Source organism: Musca autumnalis, unplaced genomic scaffold, assembly GCF_047663935.1.
Source record: "Musca autumnalis isolate F117 unplaced genomic scaffold, ASM4766393v1 scaffold_3, whole genome shotgun sequence".
In the NCBI taxonomy this organism is placed as follows: domain Eukaryota; kingdom Metazoa; phylum Arthropoda; class Insecta; order Diptera; family Muscidae; genus Musca; species Musca autumnalis.
Genome location: NW_027411866.1, coordinates 219,802,523 through 219,821,665, shown reverse-complemented (window position 1 = coordinate 219,821,665; position 19,143 = coordinate 219,802,523). Strand labels below are relative to the sequence as shown.

The window sequence follows — 19,143 nt, the reverse complement described above, 5'->3', positions numbered from 1 at the left end:
AGAACTTAATTTTTTGTGGTTTATAAGTGGAGGTGTTAATTAAGAGTGAATTTAAATAATTTTTAAATATGCGGAAGATGTAAAAGTAAGCGGTGCTATTGTATACAAATTAAAATAACAGCTTACAAGTAAAAAAGTATCAGTCGGCTTTGCCGACAGAGATATACCCTCAGCCTGTGTATATTGAAACAATTTGTTTCCAAAAAACGCATGTATTTAGGGAGTTTTAAGAATTTTGGGCGTTTGAACTGACAAAAATGTTGATTAGGATTTAATATCAAAAGTTTTGCGGAGGAGATACTAAAAAGAATGGATCTCCAGCCACTATATGTGGTACCATAGGGGTTTTTTAGAACTTCAGGGATGTTTGCTCAAGAAGTATGAACTTGCCCCTGAAACAACTTTTACCATCGCAATTGAGGCAGCAATGCAAGTTGCTTCAACAAAAATCAAAGTGATTCGAAAGCAGGTCTTAAAGTGAACATGTATCCGAAATTTTGAGTGGGAGGTACCGGATGGAGTGGACAAATGTAGTCCATATTTGAACCTGATCTATATCTGGTAGATATATTAGGATGTGTAAAGTATGGACCAATTCGGCCACTCTCTTCAAGAGTTATCGTACGCACAATTTTTCCGAACATTTTTGAACGTGGGGGAGGTACCTGAAGGAGTGGACCGATATGGCTTATTTTCGAACTTAAACTAGGTTTGGACAAAATATTACTAAGGCCAAACTTTGGACCGAATCGGCAGACCTGTCCGAGAGTTATTTTGCCCTCCAACCTCCTCACACGGTGTCATAGGGGTTTTTTGCAACTTTCAGGCTATTTTCTCAGGAAGTATGGACTTTCCCCTGATGAAACTTATACCGTCGTATGGAGGGCAGTGAATACAAGTTGCTAAAGCAAAAATCAAAGCGATTCGAGATGTTCCTAAACTGAACTTTTCCAAAATTTTGTGTGGGAGGTACCCGACGGAGTGGACCGCTCCACGATAGGCAAAGTATGGACCAAATCGGTTACACCCTTCAAGAGTTATCGTGAGTACACATTTTCCGAACATTTTCGAACTTTTGTGGGGGAGGTACCGGAAGGAGTGGACCGATATAGCTCATCTTCGAACTTAAACTAAGTTTGGACAAAATATTATGAAAGCCAAAATTTGAACCGAATCGGTTCATCCCTTCGAGAGTTATCGTGCGCTCCAGCCAGCCAGCCAGACAGACGGACGGACATTGCTCAATCGACTCCAAATTGTCTGAAACACATTTCGTCCAAACATACTTGGGGTCTAAAACCATTATTTCGATGAGGCACATTTTGCCCGTATGAAAGTGTATATACCCTTCATAGCCTAAAGGCTGAGGGTATAAAAATTTTACATTTGTCTTTTCGAAGGAGGCAAACTAATATTACTTGAGGTCACAATAATTTGATTACGTCGAGCAGACTCTTCTTTACAGCACGTGGTTAGAAATATTAAATTCAGCTGGATAAATAATTGTTTCTAAGCAACCGCTAATATCAATGAGTGAAACTTGATTCTGCTTATTTGTATGGGACCTCGTTATTTTCACCAAGTACGAACACAATACTATACTGCTTTGGGAGATGTTTTGGAATACCCAGCAAATTTGGCAACGTTACGTTGAAGGTTTTAACCGCAATTGGCGAATGTGAGCTTACGACATCCTGGGTGCAAGATGGTCATTTCAACCATAGTACCACAAGAGACCCTTAATATGGTTAATAAATATACCTTATTAATAAAATTATGACTTCAAAGTGGGGATGGGAGACATTTGTTATTTCATGTGGGTTGGGTATTCATACAAACAGGTCTTGAAACTAGCTCCGCTGCACCTTTTATATTGATTGATATGTCCATTGAATTGTTGTCACATTGTATTTGTCTTGTTTAATGGTTATTGTCAATTGCACGATCACGACCTCAATTTCATTATCTTAAAGTAAATTTCGAAATATGAAGGAAAAAAAACACATTTCCCAAACATTTGTTCGTTAATGCATGCTCGCTCCACATTTATGTTATGTTTAAAACATTCTTTCATTTTTACTTCGAAAGCAATCGACACACATAGTTTGAAGATGTTTTATAACTTCTGATATTGATAAGATTAGATATGTTTCTTGGAAAATACATAAATGCATTATTCTTCATCAATTTAAAAGTCGAACAAAGTTGAATTTTCTCTTAAACATAAAAAATAAAATACAAAAATTCCGGGTATGTTATTAAAGATGACCGACAAATAGAAGTCACGTGTATCGGCGTATTGAAAGTTTAGTGTGGCCAGTTTCCCTCATTTCAACATTTTTGATATATGTATGTTAGGCGGGGGCGATTTGAAAACCTAAATGGGCCCTTCGCGTTTCTGATTCCTGGGATTGAACTGAGCAAAAAATCCACTAGAGCATAGGTCTACGGTAAAAATCGAGCCTCCCGATTTTGACTTTAAGTTGTTTATCCACGTTTTTAGACATTTTGGCATATAACAGCCAAACCATTGAGATTTTCGAGCCAACACAAAGACAAAAATTCCAGCCAAGACAGTAATTAAGAACTCTCTAATACATCACAAAAGCTTTGGAAAGCTCCTTCAGGCATTTTTGGCCTTGAGAAAGTCAAACTTTTCGAAAAATGTTGATAAATGGCACTGTGCTACAAAAGTTGACCAGAAAAATATTCAAGCGTTCTGATGCAAAATTATATCGGACCTAAACAAAAGATGTAAAACACAATACTTCTAACGTCTATATAATACGATGTACAACGTTTTTGACCAAATCGGTTTTTCACTTCGTGGGTAATCTTACATACTACCCAGTTTAGTTGGAGCCGGCAAGCTTTTTTGGAGCTTTTGGGCCTTTATCTCAAGATGTAAGGACTTGCCCCTGAAAAAACATGTACCGTCGTAATATGTAAAGCGAATACAAGTTGTTACAACAAAAATCAATGGGATTCGAACTCCAAATTTTAGACCGTTTCGGCTAATCCGTTCGAGAGTTATCGCGCGCTCCAGCCACTACACATTAAATTTTAAACCTTTTTTTAAACCCATCTAAACACGGTTAAATATTGAGTTTTTAAAGAAATTCGTGGCTATATCTCTGAAACCAATGCGAATTTGCTTCTGACCTCTGAAGCAAATGTGTAGATAAGGACAAGAATAAAATATTTGGAGAAATAATGAACTTGAAAAACTTTATTTATTGCCTCAAATTTCAAAATATATGCAAAAATTCCAAAATTTTTACATTTCGCACCGTATCTCCAAAGCCGTTAATTTTTTCTGAATATTTTTTTTTGGAAAAATATTTCCTGGAATGCAATAGACAACTCTTCAGAACATATCATTGTTGTAGAATGCATCTATGCCGCTGTTTTCAGTACATTTTTCAACGACGATTTAATAAAAGTTTCAATAATGTAGTGAAATCCGAAATGCGAGAATAAACTGTTGGTGTGAACTGTGTTTGAAATACGTGTTGTAAAAGATATGATGCAAAATACCGCTGAATCAACATGAAGTAAGCATTCTAGAGTTTCAGAATGTTCTGAAGAATTGTTGAGAACAACATTTGGAAGATATTTGTAAAAGGTTACTTGGTTCAACTCCCAATATTTTAGCGAATACTGACCAGGATTACAGCAAATATGTAAAATTTTCTATATTTATTTGTAATTGTTATTTTATTTGTAATTGTTATTTATTTGTAAATTGAAATGAAAGATATACTTTCAATAGCCGATTCTTGAAAAAGGTTTCACTTTAGCCAGAAAAGTGAATCTAAAGCTTGAGTTTTACTTTTATTAATACGAGTATACCATATGGAGTATGGTATACTTGTCTGCTTCAAAGTCTTTTCAGAGTCTAAAGATAAATTGGATCAAGAACTGCTTACGAAGAAATATATACAATACACACTGTGTTTACAATATCTGGATGAGGGCGCTAAAGACGGAACATGATCTACACAATTTCGCACATTTGGTTATAATATGCTGCGTTTCAAACTCTGGAGAATGCGACGAAGAAGATGCACAAGTGGACGTTGAGAAGTTTGCTGAAAATAGTTTTGTTTATCAAACCTTAGACAAATCAACTTTAACAATTTTCTATAAAATACTACACCAGAAGCCGACATAAGCTATTGTTTCACGCCCATCAGCCATAACTAAATTTTGCGCTAGTGCGGGCCCGGCATGTCGAGGTTTGGAGCCTATCTGACATTACTTGCGACGACTGTCAAAAATCTCGACAATTTGTATTTATCGGCGCCATATAAAATGTCATCTATGTACAACATCCACTCCAACAAAAGGGATTAAGCCAGACTATTTTGAAAAATCAAAATTACAACATCCCTTCTCTAAAAAGTCAAATCATCTGAAAACCTTGAAGCAGAATCAGCATCTTTGCCGCCAGATTATAAAACATAAAATAAAACCAACGTTAAAGACCGCCTGCGTCGAAAATGTCTGTGTTTTATTTAAACCTAAACCACCAGTTTCCTAATAGCAATAGAGTTGGGTAATCTAGTTCCCAGTTCCTTGTACTAGTTCCAAAACGTATGAGTAACATCATAAAATATAACGTGTGATGTTAAGTATACGCAGTTTGTTCAAAGAAAAAATGTGGGCCATTGAAACTGCGAAGTGAACTAGATACATAGTTCCATATAGTTCCTTTGGCACAACTCTAAATAGAAACACGTAAGTATCGCCTGAGTACGAACTTGAACTAAGTTTGGACAAAATATTATGAACGCCAAATTTTAGACCGAATCGGCTGATCCGTTCGAAAGGTTTAGTGCGCTCCAACTACTGCACATTGTGCCATAGGGGGTTTTAAACCTTTCGGACTATTTTGTTAGGAAGTATGGACTTCCCCTGATAAAACTTCTACTGTCATAATGGGGTCAGCGAAAACAGGTTGTTAAAACAAAAAACAAAGCAATTCGAGATCAGGAGGTACCCGAAGGAGTGGAATAATAGACTCCATATTGGAATCTCATCTATGTCTGGTAGGAATTTCACGATGCGCAAATTTTTTTAAAATTACAAGAAACCCCGCACAGATTATGAAAGAGGACCGAAAAACAAGACACGTGTATGGGCGTTTTGAAAGTTTACGTCGGGAAGTAACGTAAATAGGCGTTCCGCCCATTTCTACAGGTTTTGAAATATTCGACATCAGATTCCTTGGAATCCTTGCATTTTAGGTATAAAGTGTCTTTGGCAATATTAGAGATAACAATGCGGGGTATCTTTTTATGAAAAACCCTCATGCGAGTCACTAAACGTTTAAAAACTCCTTTAAAATGTGAGCGTATCAGATCAAAATATTCTACAAAATATAACTTTACTATAGGTCCGCGAATACACCAAAACTCTAGATCGTACCTAAACCAGGAATCTGCCAAAAGTAAAATCACGTTTTAGGGTTAATGTTGTACTTTATCTGAGTTTATTAAGTTTTGTCCCACAAAACCTCCTTTCAGATAGAAGACGACAAAGACAAAAATATTCTCCATCAAATTTCAATATAAGTCTCCGAATAAATGAACTTTTGTGGGGGGAGGTATCTGAAGGATGAACCGATATGACACCTCATCAAACTTAGGCTAAGTTTGAACAAAAGCCAAATTTTGAATAACGACGGGACGTACACAAATATTTCACCAACCTATGTACCAAAACAACGCTCTCTGAGCGTCCGTATTACCCAAACACGTTGAGTCCCAAATCACATTTAAAACACAAAATACGCGACCGCAACTTACATAAATGTTTTCATTCGTAAAACAAATAATTTTCCATTTCAATGAATTATTGTATTTCATGTTTTGTTGGGCTTTTGTTTTTAAAATACAAAACACACACATATACAAACAGTAACGTTCTGTCAAAGTTAAACTTTTTCAACATACAAAAAGTATACGCTCGACGTATTTCGGTAGTTCTCATAAGAATACATGTGTTCTACTTTTTTCACCACACACGCCCTGGGTATACGTCCGTATATAGGTATGAGCCTTACTTGTTTTTATACCCTCCACCATATGGAGGGTATAATTAAATTTGTCATTCCGTTTGTAACACATCGAAATATTCGTCGGAGACCCTATAAAGTATATATATTATTGATCAGCATAAAATTCTATGTCGATTTGACCATGTCCGTCTGTCCGTCCGTCCGTCCGTCTGTCTGTCTGTTGAAATCAAGATACAGCTCGCAATTTTAAAGATAGAGAGTCAAAATTTGGTACAGAAGTTTTTATTACTTGCAGGATGGTTGGTATTGAAAATGGGATATATCGGTCCACGTTCTGATATAGCCCCCATAGAACGGTACCTCCCGATGTTCGGTATTTGTAAGGTTTTAGCTTCATTATCCTACCACAATGGCTGAAATTTGGTACGTAGTCTTCTTTAGGGGTATATAACTTTCCCCCAGAATTTTGTCGGTATCGGTCCACACCTTCATATAGCCCCCATAGAACGGTACCTCCCGATTTTCGGTATTTTTAAGGTTTTAGCTTCATTATCCTACCAAAATGGCTGAAATTTGGTACGTAGTCTTCTTTAGGGGTACAAAACTTTTCCCCAGAATTTTGTCGGTATCGGTCCACAGCTTCATATAGCCCCCATATAACGGTACCTCCCGATTTTCGTTATTTTTAAGGTTTTAGCTTCATTATCCTACCAAAATGGCTGAAATTTGGTACGTAGTCTTCTTTAGGGGCATAAGACTTTCCCCAGAATTTTGTCGGTATCGGTCCACACCTTCATATAGCCCCCATAGAACGGTACCTCCCGATTTTCGGTATTTTGAAGGTTTTAGCTTCATTATCCTACCAAAATGGCTGAAATTTGGTACGTAGTCTTCTTTAGGGGTATAAAACTTTCCCCCAAGAACTTTGTCGGTATCGGTCCATGCCTTCATATAGCCCCAATAGAACGGTACTTCCCTATTTTCGGTATTTTGAACGTTGTGGCCTCAATATTCCACCGAAATGGCTGAAATTTGTTATTTAGACTTCGTTGGGGTACTCAAACTTCCCCTTTAAATTTGTCGGTATAGGTCTACGCCTTCATATAGCCCCCATGGAAGAGTACCTCCCGATTTTTCGTATTTTGAAGGTTGTGTCTTCAATATTCCACCAAAATGACTGAAATTTGGTGTTTAGTCTTCAATGTGATATAAAACTGTTCGCCAGAAATATGTCTGTACAGGTCTACGCTTTCATATTGCCCCATTTCTGACTAAAATTCGTCGGTATAGGTCCACGTTTCGATATAGCCCCCATAGAACGGTACCTCCGGATTTTCGTAATACTGAAGATTGTGACGTCAGTATCCAACCGAAATGGCTGAAATTCGTTGTTTCGTCTTCCAAGAGTTGTAAAATATTCCAGAAGAGTATTATCAGTATAGGTCCACGTCTTCCTATATCCCCATAGAAGCTTACTTCTTGATTTTCGGCATTTTTTTAGTTTTAGCCACATTCTCTTACCGAAATATAGGAAATTTGGTATTTTGTCTTCTTTGAGCCTGAAAACTTTCCGTCAGAAATTTGATCGACGTTTTGAAATAGCCCCCATAGAATGGTGCCTAACATTGTTTTACCGAAATTGCTGAAATTTAGTATTAAGTCTTCTTCATACACGAAAGGAAACTAATTATTCCATTTTACTTCAATACAACTTGTGGTGGAGGGTATAACAAGTTCGGCCCGGCCGAACTTAACGCCGTTCTTACTTGTTAATATATAGCATAGGGCAATATTTTACTATTTTTTTTTTAATTTGTGTTATTTTTAGAAACATAACATATTTTATAGATGGTTTCTCGTTACGATTTCTTCCGAAAAAATTTGTGACGGCTCGATTTGATTGTTTCTGTAACTTCTGTTGTTACAGAATGCATATATTAAAAAAAAATACAAAACGCGGATCGGACTTTTTAAAATTACATTTGTATAGTACTTTAAAATAAATCAAATGGAATCAATGCGATTGGGAACAATATTTTACCGTTTATAAACACTGATTTACAACACAACTTTAATATTCTCCCCACAAAGTTATGTTGATTTTAATTATTGTTTATGATAGCTTATTGTTTTTCTAATTGTTTTTTTTTTCTTCTTCTCTTTCTTCTAAACATTTCAGAAACGTCTACTCATATTAAATTCTTAACAACGTCATCACATTTGTTCTTCTTATCATTTAGTCGCCGAAAACAAAACTAAACGCTATCTCTTAGATCTTTATCAGTGAGAATAGAAAGATTGTGCTGTTGTCGCTCCCATTGTATTTTCTTTTCTATTAAAGTAATTGTTTTTTCGTCAATCAACAAAGTTACAATTGTTCTGTTAGAAAGAAAAAATGAAACCTGTTGCTGGTTTATATTTTATGACAGTAGTTTCACTTTTTGTCTAAAATGATTTATTAAGATCGTATTTCTTATTATAACGCTCACAATCTTATGGCTAAAGATTGTACATACACTTTTGTACAATCAAAAATGTGCTTATCGAAATAATGGATTTACATCCCAACTATGGACAAAATTCGTTTCAGACAATTTACAGTCGATTAAGGTCCGTCTGACTACGCACTAATAACCTCGTAAATTGTTTTCCAACCTTAAATAAAGTTCTAAGGTGGGCTACACAGAAGTTAAATATTTGTCTCTAAAATGGAGAGCGTCTCTCGAAGGAAGTAAATGGTTTGCTCCAAACATTGCATATTATAATATTTGTTGGAGACATACATAAGCTTCGAATTTGAAATAGTCTGCTCCTTCGAGTAACTCGCACACAAAATTTTAAAATTACTTGAAAAGTTAAATAACAGCTTGCGGATTATATTTACAGAAGGTAGTCTTCGCGTCCACTATTTTGGGGTTCCCATGGGTCAAAAACTTCCCCCGAGAAATTATGGACGTAGGTCAACGTTTTGGTATAGCCCCGACTTTAGGTATTTATATAATTATAGCTAAATTTTCGGGCAAAATTAGTTTTATTTGGCATTTAGTGTAGTGGATGTAGTGGATATGGGTCCTAGTTTTACGATAGTCCCATACATTGGTAAAATATTTCGAAGATTTTGAAGATAAAATTGTAAATGCCCTAGGTCCACCAAGCAAAATGGCTAGTGTGCAAATATAGATCATATTCAAAATACCTAATACCATGGCGAACAATGACAAAATGGTTCCACTAATAAATTCATTGTTTTAAAATTTTAAAACAATGGGGTTAAAGGCACATAACAGTGGGTTTTGTCTCGTTTGCAAACAGTTTGGTTGCGGTTGTGTGGGATTGCCAAAGAAAAACTTCTCATGGAGATTCATGCTTTCCAACAAAAAAACGGATCCATTTGTCATTTTGTTCTAACCCATTACAAAGTAATGTAATATGTTTCAACTATGTACTTCACTCTTTACTAAGTAATGAGTATGGTGGCACAGAGAATAAAGAACTGATGGTGGTGCACGAGTAAGCGTTTCAACAACCCTTAATGTTCGTATGCCTGGGAAAGTGTGTAGTGTGTTGGGCTACAAATCAGAACTTCATCATGATGAAACCCAACAGAGAGCAAAATAAACAAGTGAGAAAAGGCTATACTCGTAATGTGATACCCTACACCACTAACCCACTGCCGACCAAGAAGAGGGCGCACCAAATTCTGAATATTGGCAACTTTTGACAGTGTGTTAGTAAGGTTGAACGCACGCATGTTGCAAAACAAAAACAAATCAAAACATTTGCTCTCTTGTGTGTGCTCTTCCGTTGCGTTCGGGTCGTGTGTGTGTGAATTGCCGTAAAACTTCGTAACTCCAACAATACCAAAGAAGGGCATTGCACTAACCCTGTGCATAAGCCCAGCAAAATTTGAAGGAGGGGGTTCCATGCGATGACGTGATTTCATGGCATCTTTTGCATTGGTTCAAACGAAGTCGTGAAAGATCCGATCTTTTCAGTAGCATTTGAGCCAATATAAAGCAAGTCGTGAAAGATCCGATCTATTCATCAGCATTTGAACCCATTCCATCGATCCAATAAAGATGAATTTTGTGTTTTTATTTATACACATTTTTCTAAATATATATGATTAATTACACTGTGATACAAAAGTGGACAAAATTTTTTTGCAAGATTTCTGATGCACAAATTCGGTTTTGTGGAAGTCCATAGAAGACGAAAATACCTTTGGTTTCTTTGGGTCACTTCGGGTTTTGATTTTATAACGGTAAATGTAGTGAAAAATTTTGTATTTTCTATAATTGTGAAATCCGCAGGGGCATTCCTAAAAAGGGATGACGGGTGTAACGACCCCGCGGACCCCACGTTACCGACCATGGACGGTATAACCCTAATATACCTGTGAGAGCCAACCCAAATAGCTGGGGAATAGGGTCTTCAGACATCTGTGTTGTTACGGCGAACAAGGCAGTAGGGATGGCAGCGGATGAGCCTATATAGGTCAACGGTGGCGCCCACAGACTTCCAAGAAGTGACGCTCGTGCTTAGGCAAATGGTTAATCCTGGGGAACCTTAATTGAGAGCAGCCCTCTCATCCAGGATAGGAGACAGTGGTCCAATCACTCACTTCTCCGAATACTAACTGATTAAACCAAACACGCAAGGAAAAAATATAAAAACCAATCCGAAAAACAGAGCACCACAGAACTGCCGACGAAATAGGACTATCTAGTACGGAACATGTAACATAACAAGCTTAAATGGGAAAGAAAACGAACTGGTTGATGAAATATTGGGAACAAATGTTAAATACCTAGCCATAACCGAAACAACGAAGAAGTGGTGCGGCTGTAAAATCTTAAAATTCTATTATATTCTGGAGTGCCGAAGAAGGAAAGAGCTATCTGCGAATGGAAATTCATAAATGAAAGAATAATGGCTTTAAAAGTAAAAGAGGACACTTCACATACAACATTAGTTGTGGCGTATGCACCAACAGAAGACGCATCTGAAGAAGAAAAATGGGGGACTTCAACGGAATAGTTGGAAGAACCCCAGAAAATTACGAAAATGTTGTAGGGAAATACGGGGAGGAAGAAATAAACAACAACGGTACCCAATTGTTGCAACTCTGTATTGCCAATCAGCTAATAACTACAAACACAACTTTCCCTCATAAACACATTCATAGATACACGAGGGAGGAACCCGCACGACTGAAAAACCGGTTATTGACTATATAATTATTAGGAAAAACCAACTACCTAGATGCCGGGACGCCAGAGTCAAAAGAGGTCCGAAAATAGGCAGCGACCACGTTCTGGTCGTTTTGCGCAGAGCAATAACAAAAACCCCGCGAAAGGCAACCAGATAAAAATTTCAAAATTATAATCCAGGGCGGTGCAAGAAGAATTTGCTCTAAAAGTAACAGAAAAGACAAATGAACTTAGAACATCGTCTCTAACTGAAATGCAGATATCTTATGGACTAATTTTAAAACCAAATGAGAAGTATGCGGCGAAGCGAAGTGAGGAGGACGACACGTTAAAGCAACCAAATGGTGGAACGACACTATTAAATGCGAAGTTAGAGAAAAGAAAACAATATGGAAACAATACCTCAACAACAGAACGCCATAAAACTACAACCATTACAAGGAACAAAGAATAAGAGTCAAGGAAATTGTCTGCCAATCGAAATCAGAATTGTGGGAGGAATTCGGAAAATATATGGAAGAAAACTACAATCAGAACCAAAAACTGTTTTATAGAACTTTAAAAATCCTCAGAAGAACAAAAGAGTGCCCCATTAAATTTATCCGAAGTAAAGAAGGAGAGCTACTGAGGGACGACCAAAAGATAATGTCACGGTGGAGAGAGTATTTCAACGAGCTACTAAATGGTGATAGCACACCCGTTACGGAACAAACACCAATAACCCAAGAAGTTGAAGGTGTAACTTATATAATAACAACGCAAGAACTTAGTCAAGCTCTACAGAAAATGAAACTGGGGAAAGCAGTAGGCCCCAGAACTGCTGAAATACATGGCTGCGATAGGCGAAAAAATGCTTCTCGAAGTGATAAATGTTGCATGGATGACGGCCACGATACCTAGCGACTGGCATGTAGCCATAATCAACCCCATTTTCAAAAAGGGCGATAACCAACTTTGCCAGAACCATCGAGGAATATCCCTTTTATCAGTTGCGGGAAAAATCTACTCTAGAATCCTAACAAACAGACTTAGGAGTGAAATCGAAGACCAACTTGAAGAAGAACAGTGTGGTTTCAGACCCAATCGAGGTACACAAGACTTGATATTCACAATGAGACAAATATTAGAAAAAACCATAGAATACGATAAGGAAACACATTGTTGCTTTATCGATCTAGAAAAAGCCTTTGACTCGGTAAAATGGCAGGAAATATGGGATGTGCTGGAGATAAGAAATATCAACGGTAATTTGATAGGAGGAATAAGTTTTTATAAAATATGCCGAAATTACGTGAGAATGGGACATATTGAACCCATATTTATTTATAATTCTAATGGACGACATTATAAAGACGTGTAAGGAGTAATTTAGAACATTGAATATAGGAAATTGGAAAATGCAACCTGTTAAAATATCAATGCTAGCTTATGCAGATGATGTGACTATATTAGCCAGCAATCAAGAAAACCTACAACAAAATATAAACACTTTCGTAAATGAAATGACAAGACGGGGTCTACGCATTAATATCAAGAAAACGGAAACAATGGTCATCAGCCGAAATAAATGTGAACACCAACTGCACATCGGAACTGAACCCCTAAAACAAGTTAAACATTTTTGTTACCTTGGTGCAATACTAAGCGAAGGCGCGACAGAGATCTTAACCGTAGAATATCAGTAACAACAAATCTCTACTATAGCCTCAACCGAAATTTTATCAGTATGAGAGAAGTAACAAAGGGAACAAAACTAGCAGTTTTCAAATGAACTTACGTTCCGACACTTACGTATGGAAGTGAATCATGGGCACTCACAACTAAAAACCAGAACAGAATCCAAATATCAGAAATGAAGTACCTTCGCCGCGTTGCAGGAAAAACCAGGAGAGATAGGGTTAGAAATGATACAATCAGAACTAATCTAGAAATCGAGTCCCTTAACGACAAAATCGAGAAAAATAATCTAAGATGGTTTGGCCATGTGACAAGAATGCCAGATACAAGATTACCAAAACGTGCTTTAGAAGCAAGACCCACTGGGACAAGAAGCAGAGGAAGACGAATGAAAACCTGGATGGACACAGTTAACAATATATTAACCAAACGTAATATAGAACCTACAACAGCCAAAGCTGCGGCTCAAGACGGAGTAAACTCGAGAAATCTTTGCAAAAACCTCTACACTGCAAGGTAAAAGATGTCCGGAATAAGTAAGTATATTTGTGAAAATATTTTTGAAAAAATCGCGAAATTTTTTACAAAAATACTGTGTCCTGTGGCGCTTTTCGGTTTTATAAAAGTATTTGCAATTATTTAGAAAAACTTTGTATATTCCAAAACTGTGAAAATATTTTTGTAAAAAATCGCGCGTTTTTGTTTTCAAAAATAATTTCGCTTGCGGCGCTTTTCGTTTTTTAAAAAATTTGCATACGTTTACAAAAACTGGTTACTTCCTTAAATTGTGAAAATATTTTTGAAAAAAACAATTCAAACAGAATTACAAAAAATAGAGAGTAGAAGCTTCAATATGTTAAAATTATAAACAATTATAACCATCAATTAGTTACATTTTAGAAACTATTGTATGAACAGCTTCAAAAATCTTTTTTGAAAATACACCCCAAATTTAGGGCATTTACACCTCAAATTTAAGAGAATAAATATTTTGTGGCCTAATTGTATTCTCGGTGTTTGGGGTTATATTGCATTTGCCAAATGCACCCCAATTTCAAAAATGCATTTTGGCCCCAATGACATTTTGGGGCATAAATGTAATATTTTTTTGGGGCCAAATTTCCTAGCTTGGGACCTTTTTGTATTACGGCCATTTTTCAAATTGAAAAAACACCTCATTTTCATTTTCGTTTGGGTTGTTATTTCATGGCGCCTTATTTCTGTACGCCATAGAAACAAATTAAAAAAAACTAATTTCGGGCAAATTCAGTAATTTTGGAGGTCCATTTTCCTCACGAGAAATACCCCAAATTTTGGCGAGTAGTTAAAATTTGTTTTCGGGGACAAGGACGGAGTAGATTATAGTTTCGAGCATCATCACATGTTCTTATCAGTTCATTGATTTGGGAATATTTAAAAAAAATAATATTCCCTATTTTTTAACTATTCTTCTAAATCCCTTTGTTAAAACATATTCTCCTTTAGCATATTTTTCGAATTTATTTTGTAGATATTTATGTTTCTATGTCTTCCCCCTTACTAGAAAATTTAAATGAAAGAATAAACCTGTTGTTTAAACACAGGTAGCCCTATGGACAACAACCTGTATTACGTTTCGAATTTTTTTGGTTATGCGTCTTCTTTTCGTTAACTGGGCTGGTCAAAGTGTGCTGTATTTCATGCCATTAGTCTTTTCAGACCTTCCTCCCTAAAGTAATCTTAACAAGAAGATGGATAAAAAAGAAGAAACGAAAACAAATTATAGGTAGAAATACCACGACATTAAGATGCAAATAGCCATGAACTTGTTTTGTGTTTTAGTTTTGTTTTTTTGGGGAGCCTAGAGAAGAAGAAGGGAGCTGGGGTAAAACAAAAATCACAGTTAAAATAAATTAGTTTGGGACGACAATACCAATATAAAGAGAAGCTTGTTAAACCTGTTTGCTTGAGACGACATTGTGTAAAGATCTTTGGCCATAGATAATTCACCTGGAAACAAGCCTGGCTTGAAGACCAAGAAGAAGCCAGTTAAATATTTTAAGATGTATTGGGTATCTGTCTGTTTGTGTGTATGTATAAGTTAAAGAGGGTTCCATTGTTGTAACTAGTTATTCATTCTGATCAATACAATATGGAGATAAGGTAGGTATTTGTTGGTGAAGTGTGACAGCCAAAGCGCATGCGCAGCCATATTGAATTTTTTAGTTTTGTGTTTTTTCTGCTTTTGTTATCTTTTTTTCTATAGGTAAGAATAAGCGGTAGGTAATGCAGGAGGCATTGTAGGGTTTCTTCGAAACTAAACTATAAAACAATTTTCGATAACAACAATAGATGTTGTTGTTATTGAATTTCGAATTTCTCCCTCTCTTTCTCTTTTTGAGGTTTTGTGGGCTTTATTGATATTGCCGCGTTTTTTTTTTGTTTCGTTATGCTCATTTCCTCTTTTCTCTCGCTCCCTCTTGAGTGAACTATGTTCGCTCTCTTTCTCTCTATTACTCCATTGTGGAGTTTAATGTTTTTGAGTGATTTCATTGAGACAACGGCATGAGGCCTGTTATTTGCCCTCTACCTAGTTTTTGGGATTTTTGTTATTTAAAAAAATAAAAATGTGGGGTTTTGTAATTTTTAAATTTTTTTTTGTTAAATTTATACAATTTTTATTAGGATTTTTTGTTGTTGTTTTTCTTAGCTTAATTTAAAAAAAAAATAGTTTTGTTGTGGCATTTCGATTTCCTAAAAAATTATTTTTTATATAAAAAATATATTTTATATTTTTTTTTGTAAAAAATTTGTTTATCTATAAAAAAGTTGGTGGTGTCTTGATGTCTTGTAGTTGTTGTCGTTTTTGTTTTTTTTTTTCTTACTTAATACTTCTAACAAAAAATAGAAATAATTAAAAAACCTCACAGCAAATTGTGATTTTTTCGTCGTTTTCCCCATAGTTTTAGGTTAGGTCGTCGTTTTTGTCATTAGCTCCCGCCCTGGATTTGTCGTGTTAAAGTAGTTCGTTTTTTTTTTGTAAAAATAAAATGTCTTTAAATTAATTTAAAAATATATGATATCAAAGAAATTCTCATACATATTTCATGTTGTGGTTGGTGGTTGGTGTTCGTTGGTAGGTTGATGATGGCGGCGGCGGCATCTTAGGGTTCCATGCGTTGTTTAAGACTTGTATTAACACCCAATTCATGTGAGAGATCAGCTATCACTTCTTTGTAGATTAGAGGATCAATGTTCTTGCCCAATTGATACAGCAAGAACCAGTCGCCGATATTGCATTGTTTGGCAACAGCTTCAACTTCATCAACTTCGGCCAAGCGGGAACGGGCACGCAATAGTAAATGTCTCAATTTGGGTCCCATTACAACGGCAATGCGATAGACCAAGGAAATACCAGACAAGATGGAGAGGATGATAAACCAGAACCACAAGAAGACATAGATTTTCTCGTTGACAATGTTGAGGGGCAGCACACAGAGACCATCGAATTTCTGCACCGAACCAGAAGGACCATATTTGTGGAATGTACATTTGGTGACTTTGGGAAAGACACGAGCCATGGGATCAATACGCTCATCGGGTTCCATTTCGGTGAATTTCAGTACATCACTGCCATAGGTGGAGAATTCACCGTCCAAGAAAAAGTCCACAAAATAGATTTGGCCAATGACATTGATGAAGTTCAGAGCCTCGCACAGGAAGAAACGGAATGCATAGAAGTTGTGGCGATTCAGATTGTCCACGAAATACTGGACCAAGATGCGTTTGCGATCTTTTTTACACTCATCATTGACAATGGGGCTGTTGAGATCCATGACCAACATCTTGAGGCGACCACCTTCCCATGACTTCCACAAGTAGCGTGGTACATAGAACAATATGGCCTGGAAGAACAGCACAAAGCACACCCACTGATAGTATTTGTGGTATTTTACTTCATCCTCGCCCTCAACATGGGAACCCACACCGGGCTGTACAACATCACGACCCGTCAGACCGGTCAAACGTTCTGGCACAGTAAAGGTGGAGTAAATCCAGCAATAGGTATCCATAACACCCAAGGGGATTTCATCAACAATACAATCGATGGGGTCACCAATATATTGTCTGGAGGTAACCAACAGCGAGAAGGCAATCAATATGATTACCGTCGCCTTGTAATGCATGCGGAAGACATTGTTATCGATGCAGACTTGATCGATTTTCAGCAGCCCCTTGACGGAGCCAAAAACATCAAACATGTTGCCGGTTTGTGTGTGTTTTACAACAAATTAGAAAAATAAATCACAGAATAGTTTTTTTGTTTGTTTTGCACAATTTGAATTCTCGTGGCAGTCTTCTCTTCACTTCTTGCAGAAAAATGTTCCACCGAAAAACGAAACGAAAAAATTTAAAAACCGAAAAACGCGTTTTCTTTTCACTTAAACTTCATAATAATGCAGTGTTGGGCAATTTGTACTCCGTCTCCGTTTTTTTTTACTTCACCCGCGGCGGCTTCTTTGCGATTCGAGGAATTTTTTTGCTTTAGATTAACTTCTTCTTGTTAAACTTCATTGAAAATACCCGAAAAAAATTATTCTCTAAAACGAGATAATCATTTCTGTGTGGCTGGAGATAATTTCACTTCTTCTTGTTTGTTGCTTTTTTGTATAGTTTTGTTTATTAGACGACGTTAGACGGACGCTGTCACACCGTCACTTAAACGCTCTGTTCGAATAGAAGATTTCAACTGGTTGACTGGATCTCCAAAGAGTGGTTATTCGGCAGTTTTACTTATCACAGAATTTGAGTGAATTTTATTCGTGCTCGCAGCTCTCTTGTACTCATACGCTGACAAAATGGAACTGTGGTGGTAAGCAGCGGAGAGTCATGGTTTTATATTTTTCAATGGTGGTGGTGAGTGCATGCCATGCTACCTTAGTATGGGTAAAGTAGCTACCTAACCTAACTATGTGGTGCCCAAGCAGGCAGGCAATGGCAAACAACAGGTATGCCATCCATGCCTGCACTCCTTTAATGCACAGACATTACATGCTATCTGTGTGTTTGTGGGACTCTGGTATTTCCCCGAGCCTTGTAACATGGCCTGCAACATAGTGCTGTTTTACATTTAAGCGACTTGTCTTACGATTTTTTGTCTCCTCTTTGCTCATCTTCGTAAATTTCACACACAGGGTTGCATTTTTTTGTAACATGGTACCAAGTGTACATTTTGTTAAAAAATACTTAATGTAAAAAGAAGGTATTTTATAAAAATATGTTATACAAATTTTAAAATGCTTATAACAAATAATTATTTTATGCTTTAAATGATTTTTTATGCACAAAATTCATTGCAAAACTAAATTTTGTTTCAATTTCTCTTACTATGTTTTGCAACTCTGCCTAACAAGAATAACCACCACAAAGAGGAGACAAAAAATCGTAAGACAAGTCGCTTAAATGTAAAACAGCACATAAATTCACTCATCCTAATCTCATCTTAATGCATGTTTGTGTATCGCGGGTTTTTCTCACATTATTTTAGTACCACACTCCAGGTACCTTTAGCAGCAGCCATGATGTTCGTTGGCTTGGTTTATTTTGTTCCTCTTTCTTGGTGTACACACAAAATTTCCTCACATCCATCCATCCATCCAATCTTTCTTCCATATGTGTTTGGTGGGGTGGATCATGTTTGGGCTGCACTGCATTTTGTTGTTTATAGTTTCATCACAATCCAGTGATACCCAAACCGTCACAGTTCTTGTTATCATTTTCTTTGGTATTGCTACCAACCTACCTGCTTTGCTTGGTAGACCAATGGAAGGTAACTTTAAAATCCTGTTATGCTTAATAATGTGACAGGATTTACACTGCTTTATTTCACATTAATTATGTATATGCTTGCCATACGAGGATGGTTTGACCGGTTTAATGAATTCTTAGGAATTGGAAAACACTTAATGTTTTTATGGTTTCAAGGTCAAGGACTTTCTATCAGCCAGCTAATTGAGAACATAGTATTTTTCAGATGATTATGAAATGAATTCTGGAAATATATAAGTTGTGGAAAGAAGTGATAAGATAGGAAAAATCCCCATTAAGTGGGTCGAAAAATTCCACATAAAATCAGAAAGAAATGGACGAAAATTGGGCGGATGCGTTACACCGCTACGACTCCAATTTAATTTAGCGACATTTTTTGTAGACCAAATTCAGTCAAATTTCAACTTATCTGACCAATTTTGA

At 36.6% G+C, this 19,143-nt stretch overlaps 1 protein-coding gene across 1 annotated transcript in view; it reads right to left on the bottom strand.

Moving 5' to 3' along the window:
- The window catches only part of Inx2 (innexin 2), a 32,355-nt gene extending 14,601 nt beyond the window's left edge, over window positions 1-17,754 (bottom strand). The window contains exon 1 of the mRNA XM_073976893.1: window positions 15,992-17,754. Coding sequence (XP_073832994.1) covers window positions 16,056-17,153 — 1,098 coding nt within the window. The 5' untranslated portion in view covers window positions 17,154-17,754 and the 3' untranslated portion in view covers window positions 15,992-16,055. The remainder of the gene's footprint in view (window positions 1-15,991) is intronic.
- Between the last annotated feature and the right edge of the window lie 1,389 nt (window positions 17,755-19,143).